General features: G+C 37.1%; 1 protein-coding gene across 1 annotated transcript; it reads right to left on the reverse strand.

The window, feature by feature from the left end:
- Positions 1-1834: 1834 nt before the first annotated feature.
- LOC131946396 (collagen alpha-1(XII) chain-like) lies at positions 1835-25529 on the reverse strand. The gene is made up of 13 exons (XM_059307553.1): positions 25519-25529; positions 25243-25418; positions 24642-24718; positions 24454-24507; positions 21217-21235; positions 20064-20374; positions 18973-19138; positions 18057-18239; positions 15927-16376; positions 14944-15203; positions 14155-14320; positions 12273-12455; positions 1835-1927 (listed from the first exon to the last, which is right to left on the reverse strand). The coding sequence occupies exons 1-13, from the start codon at positions 25527-25529 to the stop codon at positions 1905-1907; spliced, it is 2079 nt and encodes a 692-aa protein (XP_059163536.1). The 3' UTR covers positions 1835-1904.
- Between the last annotated feature and the right edge of the window lie 1229 nt (positions 25530-26758).

A 26758-nucleotide genomic window follows, 5' to 3' on the forward strand; every position in this document is an offset into this window, starting at 1 on the left:
TACCTCTTTTGGTCGTATGAACCACGTTCTATGCATTTTTCTAAGCATGTTTACATGCATGTATGTATGTATCTATGCATGTATCTATCTGTATAGATATATGTATATTTGTTTCTATGTATCTGAGTATCTATGGATATATGTACATATGTATATGTATATCTATATTTCCATGTTTCTGTTTATATATGTATCTATGTATCTATGTAATATGTTGCTATTTACCTCTCTATCTGTGTATCTATGTATTTATGTATTTATGCATCTATGTATCTATGTTTCTAAGTATGTATGTATCTATGTATCAATGTATCTATGTATGTACGTATTTACGTATCTATATTTCTATGTACGTATACATCTATGTACCTGTGTATCTATGTTCATATATATATATATATCTATGTATCTATCATTATATTATACATGTACCAGATCCTTTAGGGATAGATTAATTTCTGCTATCTCAACTCTTTTGCTTACAGAAAACAACATGTGAATATCACATAAAGTCTTTAGCAATTACCGTCATGTTTTCGACGTTAAACACAGAATAATTAAACACGTTAGTTCACGCAGATGTGAGCCTGTTCTGCTCCTGATCAGCTTAATTAAACAACAACAGGAGAGGCTGGAATTGTTAATTTTCTTAATGACATCTACCTGTTTAAAACCCGTATCGAAAGGACGCTTGATTACCTGTAGCTTGACAGATGGGCGTTGATTCGTCAGCTACCCATACCCACAGGTTGAGAATCGAAAATGTTTGTGTAGCGATACTTAGTATCAACATCTATTTAATACAATGAACCTAAGATGGAGAGTAGATAAATATGCCAAGACTGCTCTCATATTAACACAACAGGGCCAGATAAATAGAGACAAAACAAACATGGAGAAGATCAATTGAGAAAGAGTTGAAGAAAAGCGTCCGAACAATACAACAGGCAGAAGTTATATCTAGAGACTGGACCAGAGTTTCTTCCAGGCATCTCTTCGGGGGGAAGGGGGGGGGGGGCTGAACGAAATTGAATGTATATAGAAAACAAATATTTTTACCACTGTCCGCCCCCCGGAAAATTTAGTCGTCCGTCATCTCCCCCCTCCCCCAACTTGGAGAAAAATGTCTGGAGGAAACACTGGAAAGGACGAAATGCCTCTCATTTGTTGATGCCTTGTGTGCCAATTGGCTTTGAGAGAAGATGATTATACAAAATGTAAATATTCAAACCCAACACATATCTACAAACACTAATTTTTACTTGTATAGATCTAACTTTTTTTTTTGTATTTTCTGTCGATGCTGGTGAACTTAAATAGATGCTGGTGAAAGTAAATGCATGTTATACGAATGCGCTGTAAAAATGCATCAATTAATGGCGTGTTAAGCCATCTGTACAGGTGCATTAATTTATTTCTTTGAACATTTGAAACTGCTAATTTAACTCTATTTGAACGTTATTGACCGGTGACATAAGGCTGGTCATCGGGGACTTTCTAGCCCATTCCTGCTGATAGCAAACTGCTGAGTCCAAACTATAGGAACTTAAGAATTTAGAAATGGTAGATAGTTTAGAGAAATCTAAGTACAAAATGTAATAAATATTTCTGAAATTGTGTTCATCTAACAGAAACAAAACTCCAATAATTGACTTCATACATACACACAGCCACACATACAGACAAGATCGCAAAACAGGGTTCATTCCAGCTCATGTGGGGGGGGGGGGGGAGCAGGGAGAGGGGGGTAAAATCTCGATATTTGTGAAATATGTTTTTCACAATTACACACCTCCACATATAAGCTTGACAATAATTAAACAACGAATCGCTCTCAAGTCAAATAAATTTTATTTGTAAATCTGGTATAACGTCTTGTTGCTGTGGCCTTTTTTTTGTTTTTTTTAAACACCTTTGGTGTGTGAAGCTGTGGAACAGAGAAAAATTCCGTGATTTACAGGTGGTGCAGGTGTGGTAAACAAAAGGACAACAACATTGGCACACACTTGTGCGTATAAATCTACACACACATACACACTCTTATATACACACACACACACACATATATATATATATATATATATATATATATATATATTCAGATATATTAAGTGGCAGAAAAAAAAAGCAGTAATACCAAGATGTATAACTATAACCTAGCGTGATGTAATCAGGGGCGGATTAAGCTTGGGCGGGGCCCCGGGCTGAAACTTTTTGGGGGCCCCTGATTATATATATATATATATATCCTAATCAGCATACCATTCAAGATATTAATTTATAACTTATAGGAACATTCGACACCGATATTTACAAAACTGGTAATTTAAAAAGCTGTCAATTGTGTTCAATGAGCGGTAAATTGAATACAAACATTTCTTTATTTTAGTGTTGGAAGGGATCCCCTCCAATACAGTTAATTATACGTGTCAACTGGTTAGGCGCCATTTCAGCCAGCTTTTCTTTTTACTTTCTCTTATATACGAAGTATAGAGAAAGTCTTGTAATCATGCAAAAAAAATTCGAGGTTTTTGCAAATCTCGACGTTTTACACTTCACTGATACGGAAAAACATAATTTTGCAATCTTGTCCGTATGTTTGTGTGTCTGTGTGTTTGTAAACACGATAAATTGAGTACCGTTACAGCTAGGTTGATGCAATTATATAAAAGTATTTTATCAAAATCTTAGATCCCTATCAACTTTTTGAGCGATTTCCAACAACCGGAAGTGGTACTTTTTCTACTTTGAATTGTTCAAAAGCCTATAACGTGAGTACTATTTCAAATAGATAAATGAAATTTTACACATAAGTAAAAAATCTAATTCTCTACCTTCTCTCAAATTTTGAGTAATTTCCGTTGACCGGAAATAATAATTTACGCTATTTCCGATTTCTCAAAAAAACGCATGTAAATTTATAAAGTACTAATAATATTCCGCACTATTATGCACATTTTGTTTTGGCGTTCGCTTGATGCGCAATTCTTTTTTCAATGAGATTTTATTCTATTTTATAAAAGTTTAAGTATTTAAAATGGATTAAAAAACGTAACTATACCCTGAGTTCCCATCCCCTGTGGTTTTATATAAGAATATTCGAGATAGTTTAGGCGAGATCACTCCCGGTTTATGCTTTCTCGTATACAGAGTATAGAGAAAGTATTGTAATCGTGCACAAAATTCACATGAAATTTTGACAGTTTCCACCGTTTTACTTCTCAGTACTTCATTATAAACGGAGTATAGGGGACTAATTTTAATCGGGCAAAAATTCTAAATTTAGATTTATTAAAATTTCGACCTTTTACGCGTAATCTTGTCGAAAAAACTGGACTTAGCAATTCTGTCCGGATGTGTGGATGTGTGTCTGTAAACACGATAACTTGAGTACCGTTAAAGCTAGGCTGATGAAATTTCATATATAAGTATTATATAAAATTTGTAGATCCTTTTTAACTTTTCAGCGATTTCCAATAACCGGAAGTGGAAATTTTTCTAGTTTGAATTGTTCAAAAGCCTATAACTGGAGTAGTTTTTTAGATAGATAAATGAAAATTTCACATACAAGTAAAAGATCTAAATTTTAATAATGAAATAACACACGGGAACAACTACGTTTGTCTTCGTTCAAAAATACGCTATGATAAATAAAACTGCTGTTACCAGATAAAACTAATCAAGTCTCAATGTTCATGTGCTATTGATGGAACAGAACACATTCAACTGTAAATATTGGTAATGCTCAACTTATCACTGAAATACAAACTGGGATGCACACCATGGGTCCAGGGACAATGGGCAGGATTCAGGGCACTTTTATCTCAAGTCATGTGGAATGGGTCATTCTGTCTGTCGTAAAATGGCGTCAACTTGTTTACTTCCGGAATTGATGTCAACTTTCTTTCATAGTTTTTAGTGTTTTTATTCACTATTTAATCCAAATAAATCTAAGGGAAGTACTACTCATCCATTAGGGTTGAGAATGTAGTTTAATACTAATTTACTAGCCGGTTCTTATTGTGATATTTTAAGTTTTTATATTATTGTCTCATCCATTGTTAACATGTAAACCGGATATCTATATTCTTAGTTGTTGTAGATCTACTGATGATTCGTTTTCTTTTTCATCTATTTCTACTGATGTCAGCATGATATTTTAATTTTACTGGTGAGTGAAAATGTTAGGGACTGGTGTTGTCACCAGAAGCAGCAGAGCTAAGAAGTATCGTTTAAATAAAGAAAAAGCGATATAAAAAAAGATTGCTAACATTTGTGCAGCGGATGATATTCATTTTCAAAAGAAAGATGGAGGACAATGCGTTATCATTGCCTTTAGAAACTCAATTAGCTATGAAAAAGTAAAAAGAATCTTCAAAACTAAATATGCTGGTGTTGTTGAGGAAAGAAGGGATGATGATGGCGCCAATGTTGAAGATATTTATAAATTACCAGGGCTGTCTGTCCATCTGTACAACACGAATAACAAAATTATGGTACAGGGAAAATCTAACGTTGTGTCTGTTTGGGTGGATTCGGAATTTTGCTGTATTCTAAATAACCTAATTACAACAGACAAAGCTGTCGACATGCCTCTACCCATGTCGCCGCCACTGTCACTGTCACCACCACCTTCACTGTCCCCACCCAGAGTATTGGAGCTACCCATTTCACCGCCCATGATTATGTCTGCTTCCAACAGTGACAATCAATGTGCAGAGGATACGATCAATACCAATCCGTTAGATTGTGTAACACCTATAAATAACTATACATTTTCATCAAACCTATCTCAACCAACTGATTTGCTTAGTCCAAAAATATCATTTCTTCAAACCACACAACTGGATAATAACTTAAGATCGTTTATTCTTAACGAGATCACCTGTGTTAAAAAAGCTTTTAAAGCGGAGAAATTGCTGTTTAACAGCCAACTAGAACAACTCCGAGTCGAAAACGCTGTCTTAAGGGATGAAGTCAAGAGACTATCTAATGAAGTGCATAGCTGCAAAGATATACACGTTAACCTTAAGAAACGTTTGATTGATCAAGAAAATATTTCTGCGTCACTAAAGAAACTCCTCACAACCAAGAAACCCTCTTGCAGCACAATATCCACCTCAACATGTGAGGATAATCAACAACAACTAATAAATGATACAAAAATCACATCGGCAGGCATCATGCAAGAAGCTCCGTTCCCAATCCCTGTTAAAATTACACAACGTGATGACAGAGCGCGAATCAAACCATCGGAACATTCGAGTCCCAGCACCCTGCAACGACCACGAACTAAAAGCAATTCTACACAATACAGCGTCCCAACGGTCAAGGCTGTTCATGTCCCTGTTGTCCAACGCTCTACTCACTATGCCACTAATAGAGATAGCACACAACATGTCGCCGCCCCCTACACCAACCAAACAACGAAACACCATTTGATCCTTGGTGACTCTACACTTAAAGGTCTCCATCCTGATATAATGGCCACGGATCATTACGAGCGTGTATCGGTAATAGCGCTGCCTGGGGCAAATTTTGAAAAAATTAGGGACGTTATTAGTAGCCGATCACGTGACTCTAATACCACAACTGTAACCTTACATTGTGGTGTCAACGACAGTCTATCAAACGTCAGGCTGTCACAAGCTAATATGCTAGACATTGTGAGAAGTATCACTCACAAATTTCCCAACGCAACAATCCGATTTTCATCCATCGTACCCCCATGTCGGGGCAAGGGTAGGCAGTTGATAGATATAAATAATAGATTTTTACAATCTTTCTGCATTAGTTATAAATACTGTTTTATAAACAATACACCTTTTTTTCACTGCGAAGTCAGGAGCCCCGAGACAACGCTTGTACAGTGACAGTATTCATTTGACTAAAATTGGAAGCAGCATTCTCGCTAAAAATATAAAGTATCCCCAAAGAGCCGTCAGCTTAACAGATAAAGACCATGTGCAACTTCAAACGTAAAAGGTACAACGTCTGATTTGGTTTCGACTGTTGATTTGCTTCCAACAATATCTTCAGATCAATTGAACTCTAGCCCAGGCTTACATCACTTAATGGGCTTTAGCCCTTTGTTGCTTCATCAAGCTCTAATGTTGTCGCTTAAGCGCCTTCCTGGAACCTAACTTTTTTCACTTACTATTTACTAGTTTAGCTCACTGTACTATTTTAATTATAGTGAAGGCAGTGTGAAGAGCAGCGAGTGTTTGTTTATTGGATGACAAAGCGTGTAATTGTAAGACAATTATATTGATTCTGTTTAATTAGTTCATTATATTGATTTTTGTTTATAACATCTCTTATTCATTGATATTTTATTATCTTTATGCATTGTCTATTTTCATCATCCTGGCCCTCACAATGTGGGCTAAAATTGGGCCATTTAAATATTTTCCACATATTTAATAAACACCATGAAGTTCTAAAAATTTTAAACAATTCCAACAATCCTTTCCATATCTTTGGTTTCTCTGAAACTCGATTACAATCTTTTATAAATGATGTTGAGATATCCGTCTCTGATTATAACCTAATACGCCGAGACCCATCCTTACACAAAGAAACTGGCCTTTGTGTCTATGTCCACTCCTCAATTCGTTTCAAGTACAGGATGGATCTGTCAACGGACAATATAGAATGTATTTGGATTGAACTCGAAAAAAGCAAACACCATCCGGCAATTTTAATTTGCTTCCTTTATAGAAATCCCTGTGAAAACATGGATTGGTATGATCGTTTTTGCTCCATGATGGATACCGTTTTATCTACTAACAATGAATATATCATATTGGGAGATTTTAATATAAATTTATTAAAACCTCAAGGATATTGGCAAGATATTATTGATTCTTTGAATCTTAAACAATTTGTGCACACGGCTACCAGGGTAAATGATAAATCTAGTACAATAATTGACCACATATACGCATCACCTGACTGCAACCTAATAGAGGTCTGTGTCCCCTCTTGTGGTGTTAGTGATCACTTCCCTGTTTGTTGTACTTTTTCGACAAAAAGATTATGTGTACCTTCGCGGCAACACATAACTATAAGTTATCGCTCTTTTAGAAAATTTAATGAAAATCTTTTTCTTTCGGATTTATTGGCTGCCCCCTTCTGCAATGTATACAATTATAATTGTCCCGATCTTGCCATTTCTGAATGGCTGCGTATTTTCTATACTATATATGACAAACATATTCCTAAAATCTCTAAAAGAGTTAAGACTACATACAAACCTTCTTGGTTTAACAACAATATCGAATCTGCAATTAATAAAAGAGACTGGCTTAAACGTTATGGAACTTCTGAGGACTTTTGTAGGCAGCGAAATTATGTCAAACTGCTCGTGCGTAGGTCGAAGAAAGAGTATTTTAATAAGCTGCTGTCAGGCAAACCTAATTCCAAATCTATCTGGACTGCTATAAATCAAATAATTAGAAAAAAACGCACATGTAATACAGCTGGACATTGCCAGATATCTGCTGATGACTTTAACAATCATTTTATATCATCTGTAGCGCTCAACACAGATGCTGATTACACAATCAGTGAGGAGCTTAAAAATTTTTGTAATTCTGCTCACCGTGGTAGGACAGAGCTGATCATTCCGCTTCTCACTGTTCATGAAGTTTATGTTAGCCTAAGATCTCTTAAACCGTCTTCAACAACTTCGTTTGATGATATTTCTAATAATGTATTGAAGATTTCAGCTCCAATAATTTCCGAAGTTTTAACCTATGTCTATAACCTCTGTATTGCCAAGCATTATTACCCGACACATTTTAAGCATGCTAAGGTTATACCACTACACAAAAAAGGTAACATCCAAGATGCTAATAACTACAGGTCAATTTCTATACTTTCTTCCCTCTCCAAGCCACTAGAAATACATATAAACAAATGCATTTCATATTACCTAGAAAAGTTCAAGCTTTTCCATAGTAATCAGTCTGGGTTTAGAAAGTTTCATTCTTGTCACACTGCTCTGATTAAGATGAATGAAAACTGGCTTATAAATATTAACAAAAACCTACTCTGTGGCTCGCTGTTTGTCGATTTCAGAAAAGCCTTTGATTCTATTGATCACACCATACTTCTTAAAAAACTAATTCCATACAAATTCCACGACTTTACAGTTAGGTTACTTCACTCCTTTTTATCTAACCGATCTCAACGCGTGTTTCACCTTAATACCATCTCTTCACAGAAATATGTTAATATAGGGGTTCCACAGGGCTCAATCTTAGGTCCTTTACTTTTTTCTTTATACATTAATGATCTTCCATTACATATTGACGCTGGTCAGTGCGAGATGTTCGCTGATGATACTTCTTTGCATGTCTTTGCAGACAGTGCTGAGTCACTCAGTTACAAACTTCAAACATGTGCCAATCAGCTTGCAACTTGGACAAAATTTAACAAAATGAAACTTCACCCCGATAAAACCAAGTCAATGTTTATTACAACTCATCAGAAACGCCTTCGTCTTCCATCCACCGCATTAAACATTACTATAGACAATTCAAACATTGAACAGGTAGACAGTTACAAATGCCTAGGATTGTTTATAGATCACAACCTCACTTGGTCTGACCATATTCATTTTCTAAGAATGTCCTTATTAAAGACAACCTTTCAGTTAGCAAGGATAAAGAACTTTCTCAACTATAGGAGCAGGCTGGTTTTTTATGAGGCTTTTATTCAATCTAGGTTGGATTATGCTTCTGTAGTGTGGAGCGGCAGCTTTATATCTAAGCAGCGTCCTCTTCTTTCTTTACAAAAAAGGGCTATAAAACTGGTTACTGGCTTGTCTAGTAGTATGGATTCTTTTCTTACAACTAAAATACTTCCATTAAATAAAAAGATAATATATACTAAATCAATTTTCTTATATAAAATATTCCACGAAACAGCCCCCTCTTACTTATCAGATCTATTTTCTTTTAACATAAAATTAAATCGTCGTCTCAATTTACCATTCCCTTATTCAACCTTTTTCCAAAAACATAGCTTCGCCTACTCTGGTTCTAATTTGTGGAACAATCTTCCTAATAAAATAAAGCTATCTAGATCTGAAAATATATTCAAATCTAAATTAAAACTAAAATTATTTAATGACCTAACTGACTCATTGTAACATTTCTCATTCATCTATTATATTCTCTTTTTTATCTCATTATGTATGATAGCTATGTACCATTGTTTCTTTATTCCACATTTTCAGTGCTATGTGTTACTGCTATGTGTTATTGAATTGCTTTATTTGTTTAAACGGCCAATGTGAAAAAAGGCCTTTGTGCCTACAATTGTAACCGTTGTTTGAATAAATTTGAATTTGAAATTTGATTCATTCTTTGTTAAAATAGAAGCATTTCGAAAAGGCAAGAACAATTGCATTCAAATTATAGCAAACGAAAATGGCTGTTTGCTAATATTAAAACTGAAACAAAATAACCTGCTCACAGTTAAACATTGAGCCACTTAATGCAAGACTAACATACCTCGATTAACGAACGCCCCAACTTCTACTTTAGGCAATCACTTTTATTTTATTTTTACTTTCTCGTATATACGAAGTATAGAGAAAGTCTTGTAATCGTGCAAAAAAGGATTTTTACAAATCTTGACGTTTTACACCTCACTGATACGGAAAAACATAATTTTGCAACCTTGTCCGTATGTCTGTGTATGTGTCTGTGTGTAAACACGATAACTTGAGTACCGTTACAGCTAGGTTGATAAAATTTCATATATAATAAGTATTTCATCAACATCGTAGATCCCTATCAACTTTTGAGCGATTTCCAATAACCGGAAGTGGTACTTTTTCTACTTTGAATTTTTCAAAAGCCTATAACTTGAGTACTATTTCAAATAGATAAATGAAATTTCACATTTAAGTAAAAGTTCTAATTCTCTACATTCTGTCAAATTTTGAGTAATTTCCGTTGACCGGAAGTACTAATTTACGCTATTTCCGATTTCTCAAAAAACGCATGTAAATATATAAAGTACTAATAATATTGCGCACTATTATGCACATTTCATTTGACGTTCGCTTGGTGTGCAATCCTTTTTTCTACGAGATTTTATTCTATTTTAAAAACTTTAAGTATTTAAAATGGAGTTCCTATCCCCTGTTGTTTTATATAAGAATATTTGAGAAAGTTTAGGGGAGATCACTCCCGGTTTATTTTAATTTGTTTCCATAGTCTTTGCCCAACCAAGAACAAACTACAGCAGATGTTTGATTTTGGAGTTGTCTCTCCTAGAAGAGTGGCTATCCCCAGCTAACGAGCCTCATCTGCCCGAGGATTTGAACTCGAGACATTTCTGTTAAGCATCCACGAGCTTTACCGACTCGACCACGCCGATCCCCTAACATCTAACCAATATGTACTCATTTTTATCATGATTATATGTTGTCCCCACCCAGTACCACGACACACACACTAACAAAACACAGGCGAGATCCATCCGCTACGTCAGTAGCTAAAATTTGTGACTGTTTATTTTAGGCCTGTAGAAGTTTCCGACCTCTGCACCGCGATCTAGCCGGGTACCAGACGGTAAGACGATGTGGTGGGGGAAGTAAAGCCTGGATAGAGCCTACGGATGGATAAGCGACCATCATGTAGTGTTTCAAACCAACATCTCAGTCCACAATTGGCCATTTAGTTGGAGTTCACTACGTCGAGACCTCCCTGGCTAATGTGAGTCAAACTCCTGAGCCGGTGTCACGATAGTTATTGAACTGTAATTCAAGTTTTTATGTTGGGCATGAGAAAGCTGGAAATGCAGACTAACTTTGAACAAACGTAAATATCCATGAGAATATTATAATGCCGTTACAGAGCAGACGATAAAGACTGGTGGCACTTGTTTGATTATAGACGCAAAAAGAAAACAAAAAATATTAAACCACATTATGTACGAAATTATCAATAACATACAGAGGTTATTTAGGCTCAACTAAAACAGTAAGCACGGTATAAGCGTAAAAACCACACCTCCATCCTCTTAGGTATCATCCATTTATGAGGCCTACAAAAAGTTGGATTTCCACTGGCGTCCATTTAAAGAACGTCATCCCTGGCCTGTAAACCCGATATTAACGTTCACTGAAAGTAAAGGCCTATAAATGTTTTTAAAAGTTTATATCATACAGTGTTCACACTAGATTCATGTCATTTATGTGTCAGAATTCGACCGCTGTTTTTGTTTTAACTCTAAAATCAACCAAATTTATTGTGATAAGCAAACGCTGTCGGGCGGGTATTTATACTAAAGTGTGTGCTCGAGTTTGATATTTTGATCAAAAATTGAAATAAACTGGCCATTCAGATATTAAAACATTGGCTTTTATAGATAAAAAAAAAGCCAAAGATTTCACTTTAAAGGGAAATTTACTATGATTGAAAAAGGAAATTTGGGGGCCCCTAAAAATCGGGGGCCCCTGGCTGCAGCCCCCTCAGCACCCCCCTTAATCCGCCACTGGATGTAATATAATAACAATCAGCAGTAGTAATAAAAAGAAAACTGATTAACAATATAAGGTGTGGATTAGAACCAGTAAAACGAATACAGACGTAACGAAAAGTACAACACATAATCACAAATTCTAAATATTATATACACCTTGAGATTTATACTCCTGAAACATAAATGGAGTAGCATGAATTAAAAAGAAATATTGCAATGTAGGCTGTAGTATAAGTTAGCAGCTGTATCTAATAAAGCTGTAACGTTTAAAACAAAAAAAAAAACTATGTACGGCCAATATTTTAAGTATAAATCATGAATGGAATACATTTTTAGAAGTATACATTATGAAAAGAATCTGAAGTCTCTTTACAATCGTTACATAAGAAGATGTAAAGCAAACGGTGTAGGCCTAAAGAATACAATATGTGTCCAGTTAAAACAATAAAAGATGTGGACATACAATAAAAACACGTTTACAATACAACATGTATGAAATAACTCAAATGCGCATATCCCCTTAAACTAACGTAAACAAAACAAATGTTAAATACAAGTATACAAAAAACCAAGCACGCAAAAACGTCATTAGAGCACTACAATAACTAAACTATGTTATAAAACAGGTATAAAATGAAAAACCGTTTGAAATAAAAGTGTTATACAATTTAACCAGTATACGATAAAGTAAGTATACCTCATACATGTATACAATCACACAAGCATAGAATAAAACAGCTACCACTATACCATTGTGCTGATGTACTTACATTCACACGTTTTCCTGACCAGCGACTGCATAATGTAGGCCAGTAGGTCGTAGCTATTAATAGTAAACACGTTCTCGGGCTTGCTAGCCAATCCCGTCAGTTCATCCAGCGTCGGTTCTGCCCCGATCCCTACAGAGATTAGCGTGATGCCTTTGTCCTTCAGCGCGGTCGCCGATTTTAGCGCTAGAAACAAATAGATCGTGATAAAACAATGCCAAAACTTACAAAACTTTACATACAACATTGTCCAAATATTTTGCTATTTTTGAGCGTTTCAAAAAAAAAAAAAAAAAAAAAAAAAAAAAAAAAAAAAAAAAAAAAAAAAAAAGAAGAAGAAACGTCTCGTCAGTCAACATATGTAGATCCAGGGGCGTAGGAGGGGGGGGGGGGGGTGCGGAGCGCACCGGGTGACACCATTTAGGGGGTTTACACCAAGGCAAAAAAGAGCAAAATATATACAGAAAAATGATAATTCTAATTCATTAAGTGATTAATTCGAGTGTTAAATAGTCTTTTAAGAGGAGCAAATCGAAAATTTGAGGGGGGGTAGGGGGGGGGTTGTGCAATGGGAAAATTGAGAGTTTGTCCCCGGGAAGGGTCGCTACGCCTCTGGGGGTGACACCATTAAGTGCCGCACCGGGTAACACCCGATCTCGCTGTGTAGATCTATGTATTTTTTTCTTTTTTTAAAAAAAGTTGCACTTTGTAAAGAAATAATAAACGTAATTTTTGTTGGTGTCACATTTATAACGATTTGGGGTGCTGACTATGCAACAACCATTTTGAGTTTTATATTATTTTTTACTACTGAAATTGTTAATTTATTTACCACGTTGTTAAAACTCTAATACAAATGTATTTATGACAATTATATAACCCAAATTTGCAAAGAATTTAACTTAAGTAGTTATAGTTAGTAGTGCTTTTTTCACGAATCGATCAAACTGGTAAAGATTTATACAAATTTATTTGATTATCTCTCTTTATAAAGGGATGGAACTCAACAAATATTTATTTAGAAAATATTGCTATATATAAAATAATGTAAAAAAATATACGTCATTCTTTTAAAAGATTGGCAAGTATCAGAGACGTAGCGAGGGGGGGGGGGGGGGCTAGGGGGGGGCAAATGTCCCCGGGCGCCGACCTTAGGGGGGGGGGCGCCAAATTGAAAGTTCGAGGGGGGGTGCAAATCGAAAGTTTTGTCCCCGGGCGCCGGAAGGGGTCGCTACGCCTCTGGCAAGTATAGATCATAGTGGAATGGGGAAAAGGTTGTGGTTATATATTTATATGAATGGGGAATTTTTTAGCAAAGAAACATGGGAAGATAATGGTAAAGATTACAATTATGAGAGTTGAATTTAAGGATGAAAGAATACTAAGATAGTAGGAGTAAAGGATATAGTGATAGAATATTGATGGATGTTAAGATAAGACAATAAGATGATATGTTGATATTAACAATGATTTCCTCATAACTACAGTATAATCTTAATAGACAGGAACTAACTTCTTGAAGGTATATCTGACTTCCTTACAACTACAGTAGAATGTGAATACACATGTACTAACTTCTTGAAGGTATATCTGATTTCCTTATAACTACAGTAGAATGTGAATACACATGTACTAACTTCTTGAAGGTATATCTGATTTCCTTATAACTACAGTAGAATGTGAATACACATGTACTAACTTCTTGAAGGTATATCTGATTTCCTTATAACTACAGTAGAATGTAAATACACATGTACTAACTTCTTGAAGGTATATCTGATTTCCTTACAACTACAGTAGAATGTGAATACACATTTACTAACTTCTTGAAGGTATATCTGACTTCCTTACAACTACAGTAGAATGTGAATACACATGTACTAACTTCTTGAAGGTATATCTGATTTCCCGTCCGTCATAATGATGAGTATGTCAGGGGCGTCAGGTCTGCCTCCAGCAGCTGTGCCGAACATATCCTGTTTGGTGATCTCATCAAGGGCTAAGTAGGTCTTGGTCCCAGTCACATTGGGATACGCTATAGCAAGCAGGGTCTGTAGGTTGAAGTGTTAAGTTATTAGTGCTATTATGGGTGGAGAATAATAGTCTGAGTCAAAACTGACGTGAAAATGTATCTATACAAGGGGTCAATTTGGAGAAATTTCAAAATATTATTTTTTAGAAATTAAACAATTTTATAATATAAAAGCTTTTTTTCCCCATGAATAAAGTTACACATATGAAATTATTATTTAGCAATATGTAGCCAGGGAAATATCTGGATTTTTAAAAAATGTATTATTAGTGAAACATCAAGTTTTAAATTAATGTTGGTTAAATGATCAACGTTTAAAAAGAAAGTACCTTAGTTTGACCCTCCGAAGATGTGAGATTGCAACATTATTTGTTCTATTTTTTTTGTTCAAGTATTAGTATTATGTTTAAGCTAAACTTGTATTAAATATATTACGGTTAATTATATAAATTGTGCTTATTTTAATGCAGGTTATTTGAGCTCTTTTTTATTTTAATGATGATTATATTAACTTTAGTTTTTTAGTGCAGATTATTATTGTGTTTTTATTGCTTGTTATATTAACTGGTGTTATTTTATTATGTTCTATTATAGAATAACTAGAACAGAGACACTAGAATAAAAATAAAATCAAGCTCCTACCTGAGACAAAGAATCATGATCTAAATGGTCCTTTAAATCAAACTGTTTCTTGGGCATCCGGTTAAAAATCATGGCACCAAAGCGGACATTGTCAGGCCCGACGTTGAAGTACTGTGTGATGTTGGCTGAAAGCTGGGTCTGGTATTTCCAGTTCTCTTTCTGGATACTGGAGGATGCGTCCATTATCAGGATGATGTCGGCTTTTGTTGTTTCGGTGCAAGGCTCGGGGGTGGAGGGTGGGTATGGGGGTCGGGTGGAAACTGAAACAGGATTCCACAGTCAGGCTTTGTTTTCATCGGTCAAAACAAGCTTGGACAAGAACAAAACTGAAACAGGATTCCACATTCAGGCTTTGTTTTCATCGGTTAAAACAAACTTGGACAAGAACAAAACTGAAACAGGATTCCACATCCAGGCTCTGTTTTCATCGGTTAAAACAAACTTGGACAAGAACAAAACTGAAACAGGATTCCACATTCAGGCTCTGTTTTCATCGGTTAAAACAAACTTGGACAAGAACAAATCTGAGTGAAGTACTCGAAGTGGAGTAATATGGGCATAACGTGGAGGAGTCGTCCAAAACCGAGAACGATGGATAGGTGTGGTAGTGTTCATATGCTTCACAAAGGGCGTACATAACTATGATTTGATGATAGTTCGTTTAAATACATACGTGTTAGAAGGACATTAACATGGTATTCGTTATAAAATTTGGTACTAGGTTACTGTTAGGAAAATAAAATTGTCTAATAAATCAACGCTAAGTCAACCATTGTGGTGTTCTCTCACACGAACAAGTCTAAACACTGGCCCTAGTGTAATTCTGAATATCCTGAATCCTCGAATGTAATATTTCAATTGTATTAAAGGCTAGTGACCCTATTTTTGGAAGCCTACATTTTCGGATAGAAGGATGTATGGTAAATGAGAATGTGAGACACAAATTAAAAAAATAATTGTATTAAAGTTTCTATAGTATGTACCTGGTACTCCAGTAGTAGTAGTAGTTGTTGTTGTTGTTGTTGGTACTTCAGTTGTTGTGGTTGGTAATTCCGTTGTTGTAGTTGGCTCTTCCGTTGTTGTGGTTGGCTCTTCAGTTGTTGTAGTTTCAACTCCCGGTGTTGTAATTATCACTTCGGTTGTTGTAGTTTGTTCTTCTGTTGTAGTTTCAATTGCAGGTGTTGTAGATGGTGCTTCTGTTGTAGTTTCAACTTCCGGTGTTGTAGCTGGTGCTTCCGTTGTAGTTTCAACTTCCGGTGTTGTAGCTGGTGCTTCTGTTGTAGTTTCAACTTCCGGTGTTGTAGCTGGTGCTTCTGTTGTAGTTTCAACTTCCGGTGTTGTAGCTGGTGCTTCTGTTGTAGTTTCAACTTCCGGTGTTGAATTTGGCTCTTTGGTTGTTACAACTGGTTCTTCCGTTGGTGGTGCAGTCGTCACTAGACAATAAAAATGTTTCACAATTTTTAAAATGATATCCTACATCTGCTAGCATTTAATGGTTCCCAGAAAAATGAGCAATTAGAAAACTGCGCAACGGACTAATGCGCAAACAGAAAAAAAGCGCAAATGCAAGCTAATTATACTAATACACTTTATTTTGTCGTATTTTGAGGAAATATGTTTTATTATGCAATAATGCACATAAGATCACTATTTGTTAATGTCCATAAACGCTCGATTTAAAAAAAATGCCATTGAGCCCTTTTTGTGTGCAATTTTCAGCTGCGCAGTCGTCCATTTAGCATCTTTCCGATCACCCATGCTTAGTATTGTATAAAACTAATTTATTTCTTTAAAGATCATCAAAGTATACCGTCATCATAGTTTTCGGCGCTGTCCGAGTGGTAACCGCAACATTAATAGCTTAAAAAAATGAAGTATGAACGTATGATAGCGGTGTACGTCTTAAGGTAAGGTACCAGAACTATTAATACAAAAGACTTCTCATCTATGTTAAAGGTCATGTTTCTAATTGGCTTTAACATTTTGGACTTGAAGGGCGAAGTGACAATAGAAGTAGAGTTCATCTGTTTTGGCTTATAATGAGGTAATAATTAAGATCAGTACAATGACCTAGTGCTAGAACTTTCCCGTGAGTAAAAGTTACGTGTGCTCAGAGATTTCTAGCAGTAACGATTTCTAGATCGTGCCTTGGTACTTTCGGGCTAGTTGCCCAGAGTCATACAGGCAGGCTATATCCTATCATCAGGAGTAGACTGGGTGTATCAAAGACGCTAAGGAAATTTTTAAAGGACGCCCTAAACCTAGTTTGAAATTTTATTGTGCCTTTAGCCTTGATTAAACTAAAATTTTACGCCTCGATATTAAGACCCATATGGAAAAGTTCGGCCATCTCCATTACCACAAAAATTAGGATATTTAACGCAAATGTCAAGGCAGTTCTGCTGTATGGAGCAGAGACATGGAGAGTCTCCAAATCAAGCACAGCAAAGATACAGACCTTTATGAATAGATGCCTTAGATATTAAAACTGAGATGGAATGACAAAGTGCCGAACATAGAACTATGGATGAAAGCTAGGCAGGAGCCTATGGGTGTGCAAATAAGAAGGAGGAAGTGGCGCTGGGTGGGTCACACACTGCGAAAGGCTCACCCAAATGTTACACGCCAAGCGCTTGAGTGGAACTCCAGGGAAAGCGGAAGAGAGGGCGCCCAAGACAAACCTGGAGGCGGAGTCTTCTCGAAGAACTGAAGCCAATAGGGATGTCTTGGGAGATGACAAAATTATTAGCCGGGGATCGGATGAAATGGAAGGAAATGGTGGAGGCCCTATGTTCCATAAGGAACAAAGAGGACTAAGTCAAGTCAATTAATTAAGAAATAGAGGTTGTAAAATGCAGAAATAGCAACATATTATTTGTTTAAAGCAAAAATAACTAATATAATTATTACAGCACCATTCCTGTGGGCCTACCGGGATTTTACTTATCGGGGCCCGCCGAAATTATTCCCGGAAGACGGCGGGCCAGTCTCATCCATATAGCTGGAGTGACTACTAAAACGGTTTTTTTTTCTTACAGTTATGACCCGTGAACAAATAAAAAATCCAAAGTTTTCTCTTAAATGCTTGTGTAACAAACTAAACCTTGGCCTACCTGAGCAGGTGATGGTGACCAGACCTGTCTTGATGTGGTCCAGTAGACCGTAATTGTCCACAGTGAAGACGAAGCTCTTGTCACTTGCAATGTCCTCCAGCTCTTGTTTCGTGGGCTCTTTGCCGACCCCCACAGATATGATCTGTACCCCGCTGGCTTTCAGCTCTGTCGCCGCCTTGACAGCTAAAATAATGTGAATTAAGACTGTCAGGTATAGGAAACTACTTTTTTAAGTATTTAATCTTAAACCTAACTGAGATGTAAATAAAACTTCTTACTTCTTAGCTGAAACTTTTGTTTTTTTAAAATGCCGTTTTATTTTAACTTCAATATGTAACAAGGTGGTTGGTACTGTTGCTATTACTTGAAGTGTTGCTATACTATCTTTAATTTAATTAGTATCTGCTTAGTCTGTTATTCAAACCTGGGAAGTAGCTTCCAATACGGAAAAACTTACATTAGAAAAAAAAACAGAAGAGATCTTGTATTGACAACAGTGGTTCGACTATTACAGGAGCCTGTATTGTCGCTTAATGTACCAATAATTTATGTCATGGGGAGGGGATAGAAGGGGGGGGAGGGGAAGGTCGTAATGCTTTAAAACATTAACACAAATATTCAATCTTCCTGTTTTGTAAACCTTTCGCTGGATTCTTTTTCGACGTTAAAATATTTCTTGTGAAGTATGCGTATAAATGTGTCCTCACTTTTTCCAGATTTAAAGGATTTAAAGGATTCAATACACACTTATAAAAAAAACAAATGGTAGCTGCAGTGAGGTTAATGTAATTAGTAATAAAACAGATAGCATTAGTTACATCACAAGTTAAAGACAGTTACAAGTACTATGGACGTTTCGACCCAAGGTCTTCGTCAGCACACAACAGTGTGATTACAGATATAAACACTAACTCACTCAGGCTGTGGTGGGTGGACTTGCCATCTGTTATGACAATGACCAGGTTAGGGGCGTCGTCCCGACCCCCAGCCTCAGAACTGAACATCCTCTGTGTTAAAATCTCACTCAGACCCAGGTGTGTGTTGGTGCCTTGGTTGTTTGGGTACTTGATGTCCCTCAGAGCCTGAGATAGACCAATAAAAAAGTAAACTTAAGTTCTGCATTACTTTTAAAGTACGAATACTTATAACAAATAAAGCGGGAGAGATCTCCCCTAAACTTTCGCGAATATACTTGTATAACACTACGGGGGATGGCAACTCGGGATATAGAAATTATTTTAAATCAATTTTTGACTGCTTAAACTTTTTAAAATAGAATAGAATCTCGGAGAAAAAAGAACTGCGCACAAAGTGAAGAGCAAACAATGTGTTTATAATAGTGCGGAATATTATGGAGATGTCTTGATCGGGAGAGAGAGATTATCTTCTTCTTCGTTCGTAATTCTTGTGTTTTAAGTGATTCCTCCAACACAATATAGTATTACCTGTAAACCTGTTATGCACCATATATGCCGTTGACTCCGATATCAGCTTGCTTTTCTTTTTGGATTTGCTTTGTCCAACTAAGAACAAACTACAAGGCAGCAGTTGTTTGATTTTGGAGTTTTCTCTCCTAGAAGAGTGGCTGTCCCCAGCTAACGAGCCTCATCTGCCCGTGGTTTGAACTCAAGTCATTTTGGTTTGGCAACCATGAATATTTTTCTGACTCGAACACGCCGATCCCCAGAGAGCTGATGATCGCTTATTCTAAAAGCCCCGAGTTTAGACCCCGGACAGATGGGAACCTCTTGCTGGGCTAGAAACACACCTTGTCAGCAAGCACCAAAATCGCTGCACTGCAGAGTTTACTAGAGTGGATAAAAGGCTATACAAACAAATCCAGTTTAAAAAGTAGGCTGTTGTCACTTTCAACGGATCCTTCACGTCGCATAGCATGTTGACAAGTAATAATTATAATGGATGACATTACCTTCAATGTGACAATAAGAACAAAGAAGAAGATAACACCGACGATTTTCGTTTGTTTTGGAGGATAAATAAACCTACCTGTGACAGAGCCTGACTGTCCGTGAAGGTGTTCAGGTCAAAAATCTTACTGGGCTGCTTGTTGAAGATGACAGCACCGAACCTGACATCGTCCTTGTCGGGACTGAAAGCTTCCGTCAGCCCCGCGGCGAACTCGACCTGTTTCTTCCAGTCTTTTGGTCCCACGCTGGTCGAGGCGTCCATCAGCAGCACGAAGTCCGCCTTGACTTTACTGATGCAGATCGGCTCCGGCTCTGGTGTTGGCTCCGGCTCTGGCTGAGGGCCTGGTTGGGGGGTGGGCTCTGGGCCAGGCTGAGGGGATGGCTCTTGTTCTAAAGTAACATAACAAATAAATCAACTAAGTTACTTCATATGTCATTATAGGGCTTGTAAGTAGGTCACAACTTCTCGTACTCGTACTTGGCAGCCAGTAGATTTCGAGACCGTAGACTTACAAGCCCTCTAATATACATGACCATAGTTTTTAAATAATATCAAGAAAGGGAAAAAAATAACTGAATTTTATTTTTGAACGAGATTTTATATCAACACACAGGTATTGCATGCTCATTGCTATTTTTGCGACAGTTCTAAAATTGATTAAAAAGTGGTGTATTTAATTTAAATTTTCAATAAATTGGTTATTTATATGGGTATAGTGCTGACCACACTATCTCTTCACATGCCGAGGAGAAACTCCACTTCACTTACCCCATAGACCGTCAGGTTCGAAAAAAAAGGGGGGGGGATTTCATTTCAATATATCAACAAAGCAGCACATTTTATTTCAAAAACAGCCGTAAGTAATCGTGTTTTTGTATTACAAGAACCACAGAATAAAGTATCTACAAATTTCAACTCACCACACTGGGTTGAGGGTTGCTGATACAAGAACCACAGAATAAAGTATCTACACAATTCAACTCACCACACTTGGTTGCTGATACAAGAACCACAGAATAAGGTATCTACACAATTCAACTCACCACACTGGGTGGCGGGTTGCTGATACAAGAACCACAGAATAAAGTATCTACACAATTCAACTCACCACACTGGGTTGCTGATACAAGAACCACAGCATAAAGTATCTACACAATTCAACTCACCACACTGGGTGGCGGGTTGTTGATACAACAACCACAGAATAAAGTATCTACACAATTCAACTCACCACACTGGGTTGAGGGTTGCTGATACAAGAACAACAGAATAAAGTATCTACAAATTTCAACTCACCACACTGGGTTGCTGATACAAGAACCACAGAATAAAGTATCTACACAATTCAACTCACCACACTGGTTTGAGGGTTGCTGATACAAGAACCACAGAATAAAGTATCTACACAATTCAACTCACCACACTGGTTTGAGGGTTGCTGATACAAGAACAACAGAATAAAGTATCTACACAATTCAACTCACCACACTGGGTTGTGGGTTGCTGATACAACAACCACAGAATAAAGTATCTACACAATTCAACTCACCACACTGGGTTGCTGATACAAGAACCACAGAATAAAGTATCTACACAATTCAACTCACCACACTGGGTTGTTGATACATGAACCACATAATAAAGTATCTACACAATTCAACTCAACACACTGGGTTGTGGGTTGCTGATACCAGAACCACAGAATAAAGTATCTACACAATTCAACTCACCACACTGGGTTGCTGATACAAGAACCACAGAATAAAGTATCTACACAATTCAACTCACCACACTGGGTTGCTGATACAAGAATCACATAATAAAGTATCTACACAATTCAACTCACCACACTGGGTTGCGGGTTGCTGATACAAGAACCACAGAATAAAGTATCTACACAATTCAACTCACCACACTGGGTGGCGGGTTGCTGATACAAGTACCACAGAATAAAGTATCTACACAATTCAACTCACCACACTGGGTGGCGGGTTGCTGATACAAAAACCACAGAATAAAGTATCTACACAATTCAACTCACCACACTGGGTTGCTGATACAAGAACTACATAATAAAGAATCTACACAATTCAACTCACCACAGTGGGTTGCTGATACAAGAACCACAGAATAAAGTATTTACACAATTTAACTCACCACACTGGGTTGCTGATACAAGAACCACAGAATAAAGTATCTACACAATTCAACTCACCACACTGGGTTGCGGGTTGCTGATACAACAACCACAGAATAAAGTATCTACACAATTCAACTCACCACACTGGGTTGCTGATACAAGAACCACATAATAAAGTATCTACAAATTTCAACTCACCACACTGGGTTGCTGATACAAGAACCACAGAATAAAGTATCTACACAATTCAACTCACCACACTGGGTTGCGGGTTGCGGATACAACAACCACAGAATAAAGTATCTACACAATTCAACTCACCACACTGGGTTGCTGATACAAGAACCACATAATAAAGTATCTACACAATTCAACTCACCACACTGGGTGGCGGGTTGCTGATTCAAGAACCACAGAATAAAGTATCTACACAATTCAACTCACCACACTGGGTTGCTGATACAGGAACCACAGAATAAAGTATCTACACAATTCAACTCACCACACTGGGTGGCGGGTTGCTGATACAACAACCACAGAATAAAGTATCTACACAATTCAACTCACCACACTGGGTTGCTGATACAAGAACCACATAATAAAGTATCTACAAATTTCAACTCACCACAGTGGGTTGCTGATACAAGAACCACAGAATAAAGTATCTACAAATTTCAACTCACCACACTGGGTTGCTGATACAAGAACAACAGAATAAAGTATCTACACAATTCAACTCACCACACTGGGTTGCGGTTTGCGGATACAACAACCACAGAATAAAGTATCTACACAATTCAACTCACCACACTGGGTTGCTGATACAAGAACAACAGAATAAAGTATCTACACAATTCAACTCACCACACTGGGTTGAGGGTTGCTGATACAAGAACAACAGAATAAAGTATCTACAAATTTCAACTCACCACACTGGGTTGCTGATACAAGAACCACAGAATAAAGTATCTACACAATTCAACTCACCACACTGGGTTGCTGATACAAGAACCACAGAATAAAGTATCTACACAATTCAACTCACCACACTGGGTTGCTGATACAAGAACCACAGAATAAAGTATCTACACAATTCAACTCACCACACTGGGTTGCTGATACAAGAACCACAGAATAAAGTATCTACACAATTCAACTCACCACACTGGGTTGCTGATACAAGAACCACAGAATAAAGTATCTACACAATTCAACTCACCACACTGGGTTGCTGATACAAGAACCACAGAATAAAGTATCTACACAATTCAACTCACCAAACTGGGTTGCTGATACAAGAACCACAGAATAAAGTATCTACACAATTCAACTCACCACACTGGGTTGCTGATACAAGAACCACAGAATAAAGTATCTACACAATTCAACTCACCACACTGGGTTGCTGATACAAGAACCACAGAATAAAGTATCTACACAATTCAACTCACCACACTGGGTTGCTGATACAAGAACCACAGAATAAAGTATCTACACAATTCAACTCACCACACTGGGTTGCTGATACAAGAACCAAAGAATAAAGTATCTACACAATTCAACTCACCACACTGGGTTGCTGATACAACAACCACAGAATAAAGTATCTACACAATTCAACTCACCACACTGGGTTGCGGGTTGCTGATACAAGAACCACAGAATAAAGTATCTACACAATTCAACTCACCACACTGGGTTGCTGATACAAGAACAACAGAATAAAGTATCTACACAATTCAACTCACCACACTGGGTTGGCGGGTTGCTGATACAACAACCACAGAATAAAGTATCTACACAATTCAACTCACCACACTGGGTTGCTGATACAAGAACCACAGAATAAAGTATCTACACAATTCAACTCACCACACTGGGTTGCTGATACAAGAACCACAGAATAAAGTATCTACACAATTCAACTCACCACACGGGGTTGCTGATACAAGAACCACAGAATAAAGTATCTACACAATTCAACTCACCACACTGGGTTGCTGATACAAGAACCACAAAATAAAGTATCTACACAATTCAACTCACCACACTGGGTTGCTGATACAAGAACCACATAATAAAGTATCTACAAAATTCAACTCACCACACTGGGTTGCTGATACAAGAACCACATAATAAAGTATCTACACAATTCAACTCACCACACTGGGTTGCTGATACAAGAACCACAAAATAAAGTATCTACACAATTCAACTCACCACACTGGGTTAGGGTTACTGATACAAGAACCACAAAATAAAGTATCTACACAATTCAACTCACCACACGGGGTTGCTGATACAAGAACCACAGAATAAAGTATCTACACAATTCAACTCACCATACTGGGTTGCTGATACAAGAACCACAGAATAAAGTATCTACACAATTCAACTCACCACACGGGGTTGCTGATACAAGAACCACAGAATAAAGTATCTACACAATTCAACTCACCACACTGGGTTGCTGATACAAGAACAACAGAATAAAGTATCTACACAATTCAACTCACCACACTGGGTTGCGGTTTGCGGATACAACAACCACAGAATAAAGTATCTACACAATTCAACTCACCACACTGGGTTGCTGATACAAGAACAACATAATAAAGTATCTACACAATTCAACTCACCACACTGGGTTGAGGGTTGCTGATACAAGAACAACAGAATAAAGTATCTACAAATTTCAACTCACCACACTGGGTTGCTGATACAAGAACCACAGAATAAAGTATCTACACAATTCAACTCACCACACTGGGTTGCTGATACAAGAACCACAGAATAAAGTATCTACACAATTCAACTCACCACACTGGGTTGCTGATACAAGAACCACAGAATAAAGTATCTACACAATTCAACTCACCACACTGGGTTGCTGATACAAGAACCACAGAATAAAGTATCTACACAATTCAACTCACCACACTGGGTTGCTGATACAAGAACCACATAATAAAGTATCTATACAATTCAACTCACCACACTGGGTTGCGGGTTGCTGATACAACAACCACATAATAAAGTATCTACACAATTCAACTCACCACACTGGGTTGCTGATACAAGAACCACATAATAAAGTATCTACACAATTCAACTCACCACACGGGGTTGCGGGTTGCTGATACAAGTTGATGTTGAACGTCCGGTACACGTCTGCTGCCCGGGCATGTCCGTCAATGTCAACATGGGCGTGGAACTCTCCTTGTCCGAAGTCGAAGTCGAGACCACGATTTATCTTCCCCTGCTCCTGTTCGTCGGTCTCCACTGATACGGCACTGAGCGATGTCAAGATTTGGGCAACGCTTTCAAGTATTTCATTAGCCTGGTCTTCATTTTCATTAGTTGTGGGTTTAGAGTTCAACAGCAGTTTAAAACCTGTGTCCCATATAGGAATGGATTTAAGATAAATTAATATATCAATCAAGAAGTAGAAAGTGTAATTTATGTGATCGTTTGATTAATACAAATACAATTAAGTTTTCATACATTACAGTAATTTTCTTAATAACCTTTTGACTGAAATAATGCTCTTAATAGTAATCTAAATATGAAAAATAAATAAATCGTTTTACACAAAAATTTCTTTACTTTAATGTTTATATTTTAACGTTTAGACCTATTTAAAAAGCAAAGTTTAAAATTTAAAAAATTGTAACTTGAAATTGGGATATTTTAACGTGTTTTTAAAAAGAAGAGTTTAAATTTACAAAACAACTTACAAGTTAGATAACTAAAATTACTTCCTTATTTACTGGTTATTTCCCTTTGCCCGTTGCACGAAAAATGATTTCATGAACACAAAAATTGTTAAAAACATTTGGAGACAACTTGTTTTACCTGTTGCCGTTTGCCCTATCAGGACGAGTACAATCAGGAAATTGACAACAAACATCTTGGGATGAATAAACTGTAGGTTAAAACAGGTGTTTTTGTTAGGGGAATGAATATAAAAATCAAAAGTATAGTAAATTTTTCGATTCTAACAGTCCATGGGTCAAGTGGAGTAGAGTTCACCTGTTTTGTGACCTAGGCATATGAGGGGATAGTGTGGTCAGCACTGAGGGTAGTGAACGAGTGAAGGGGGATGAATTGGGGTGAATGTTGTTTGTACTTGGTACCCTGTTCCGTTCGTCCCTGTTCAGTTCTCGTGCTGTAAGTTGTAATAGTCCGGTTTGTACCAGTTTATGAAAGGGTATATAAGGTGTAACTTCTTCTTCTTCGTTCTTAATTTTAGTGTTGGAAGAGATCCCCCGCAAACACAATTAAGGATATGTGTCAACTTATGCGCAATAGAGGCTACTGACTCCGATTTCAGTCTGCTTTTCTTTTTGGATTTGTCCAACCAAGAACAAACTACAAGGAAGCAGTTGTTTGATTTTGGAGTTGTCTCTCCTAGAAGAGTAGCTCATCTGCCCGAGGGTACGAACTAAAGACTTTTCGGTTTAGCAACCATGAGCTTTACCGACTCGACCACGCCGACCCCTTGTAAGGTGTATGAAAACGTGTGTGATCGCCTCAGTTTCGTCCAGATCTCCAAGTTTAGTTTAGGTAGGTTAGTTTTATACTAGTATTTAGCCACTGTATCGTAGTTTACTAGCTTGTGTATTTTGTGTTT

The sequence above is a fragment of the Physella acuta genome, unplaced genomic scaffold, assembly GCF_028476545.2.
Source record: "Physella acuta isolate Inbredline_101_S28 unplaced genomic scaffold, ASM2847654v3 ptg000003l, whole genome shotgun sequence".
Taxonomy (NCBI): Eukaryota; Metazoa; Mollusca; class Gastropoda; family Physidae; genus Physella; species Physella acuta.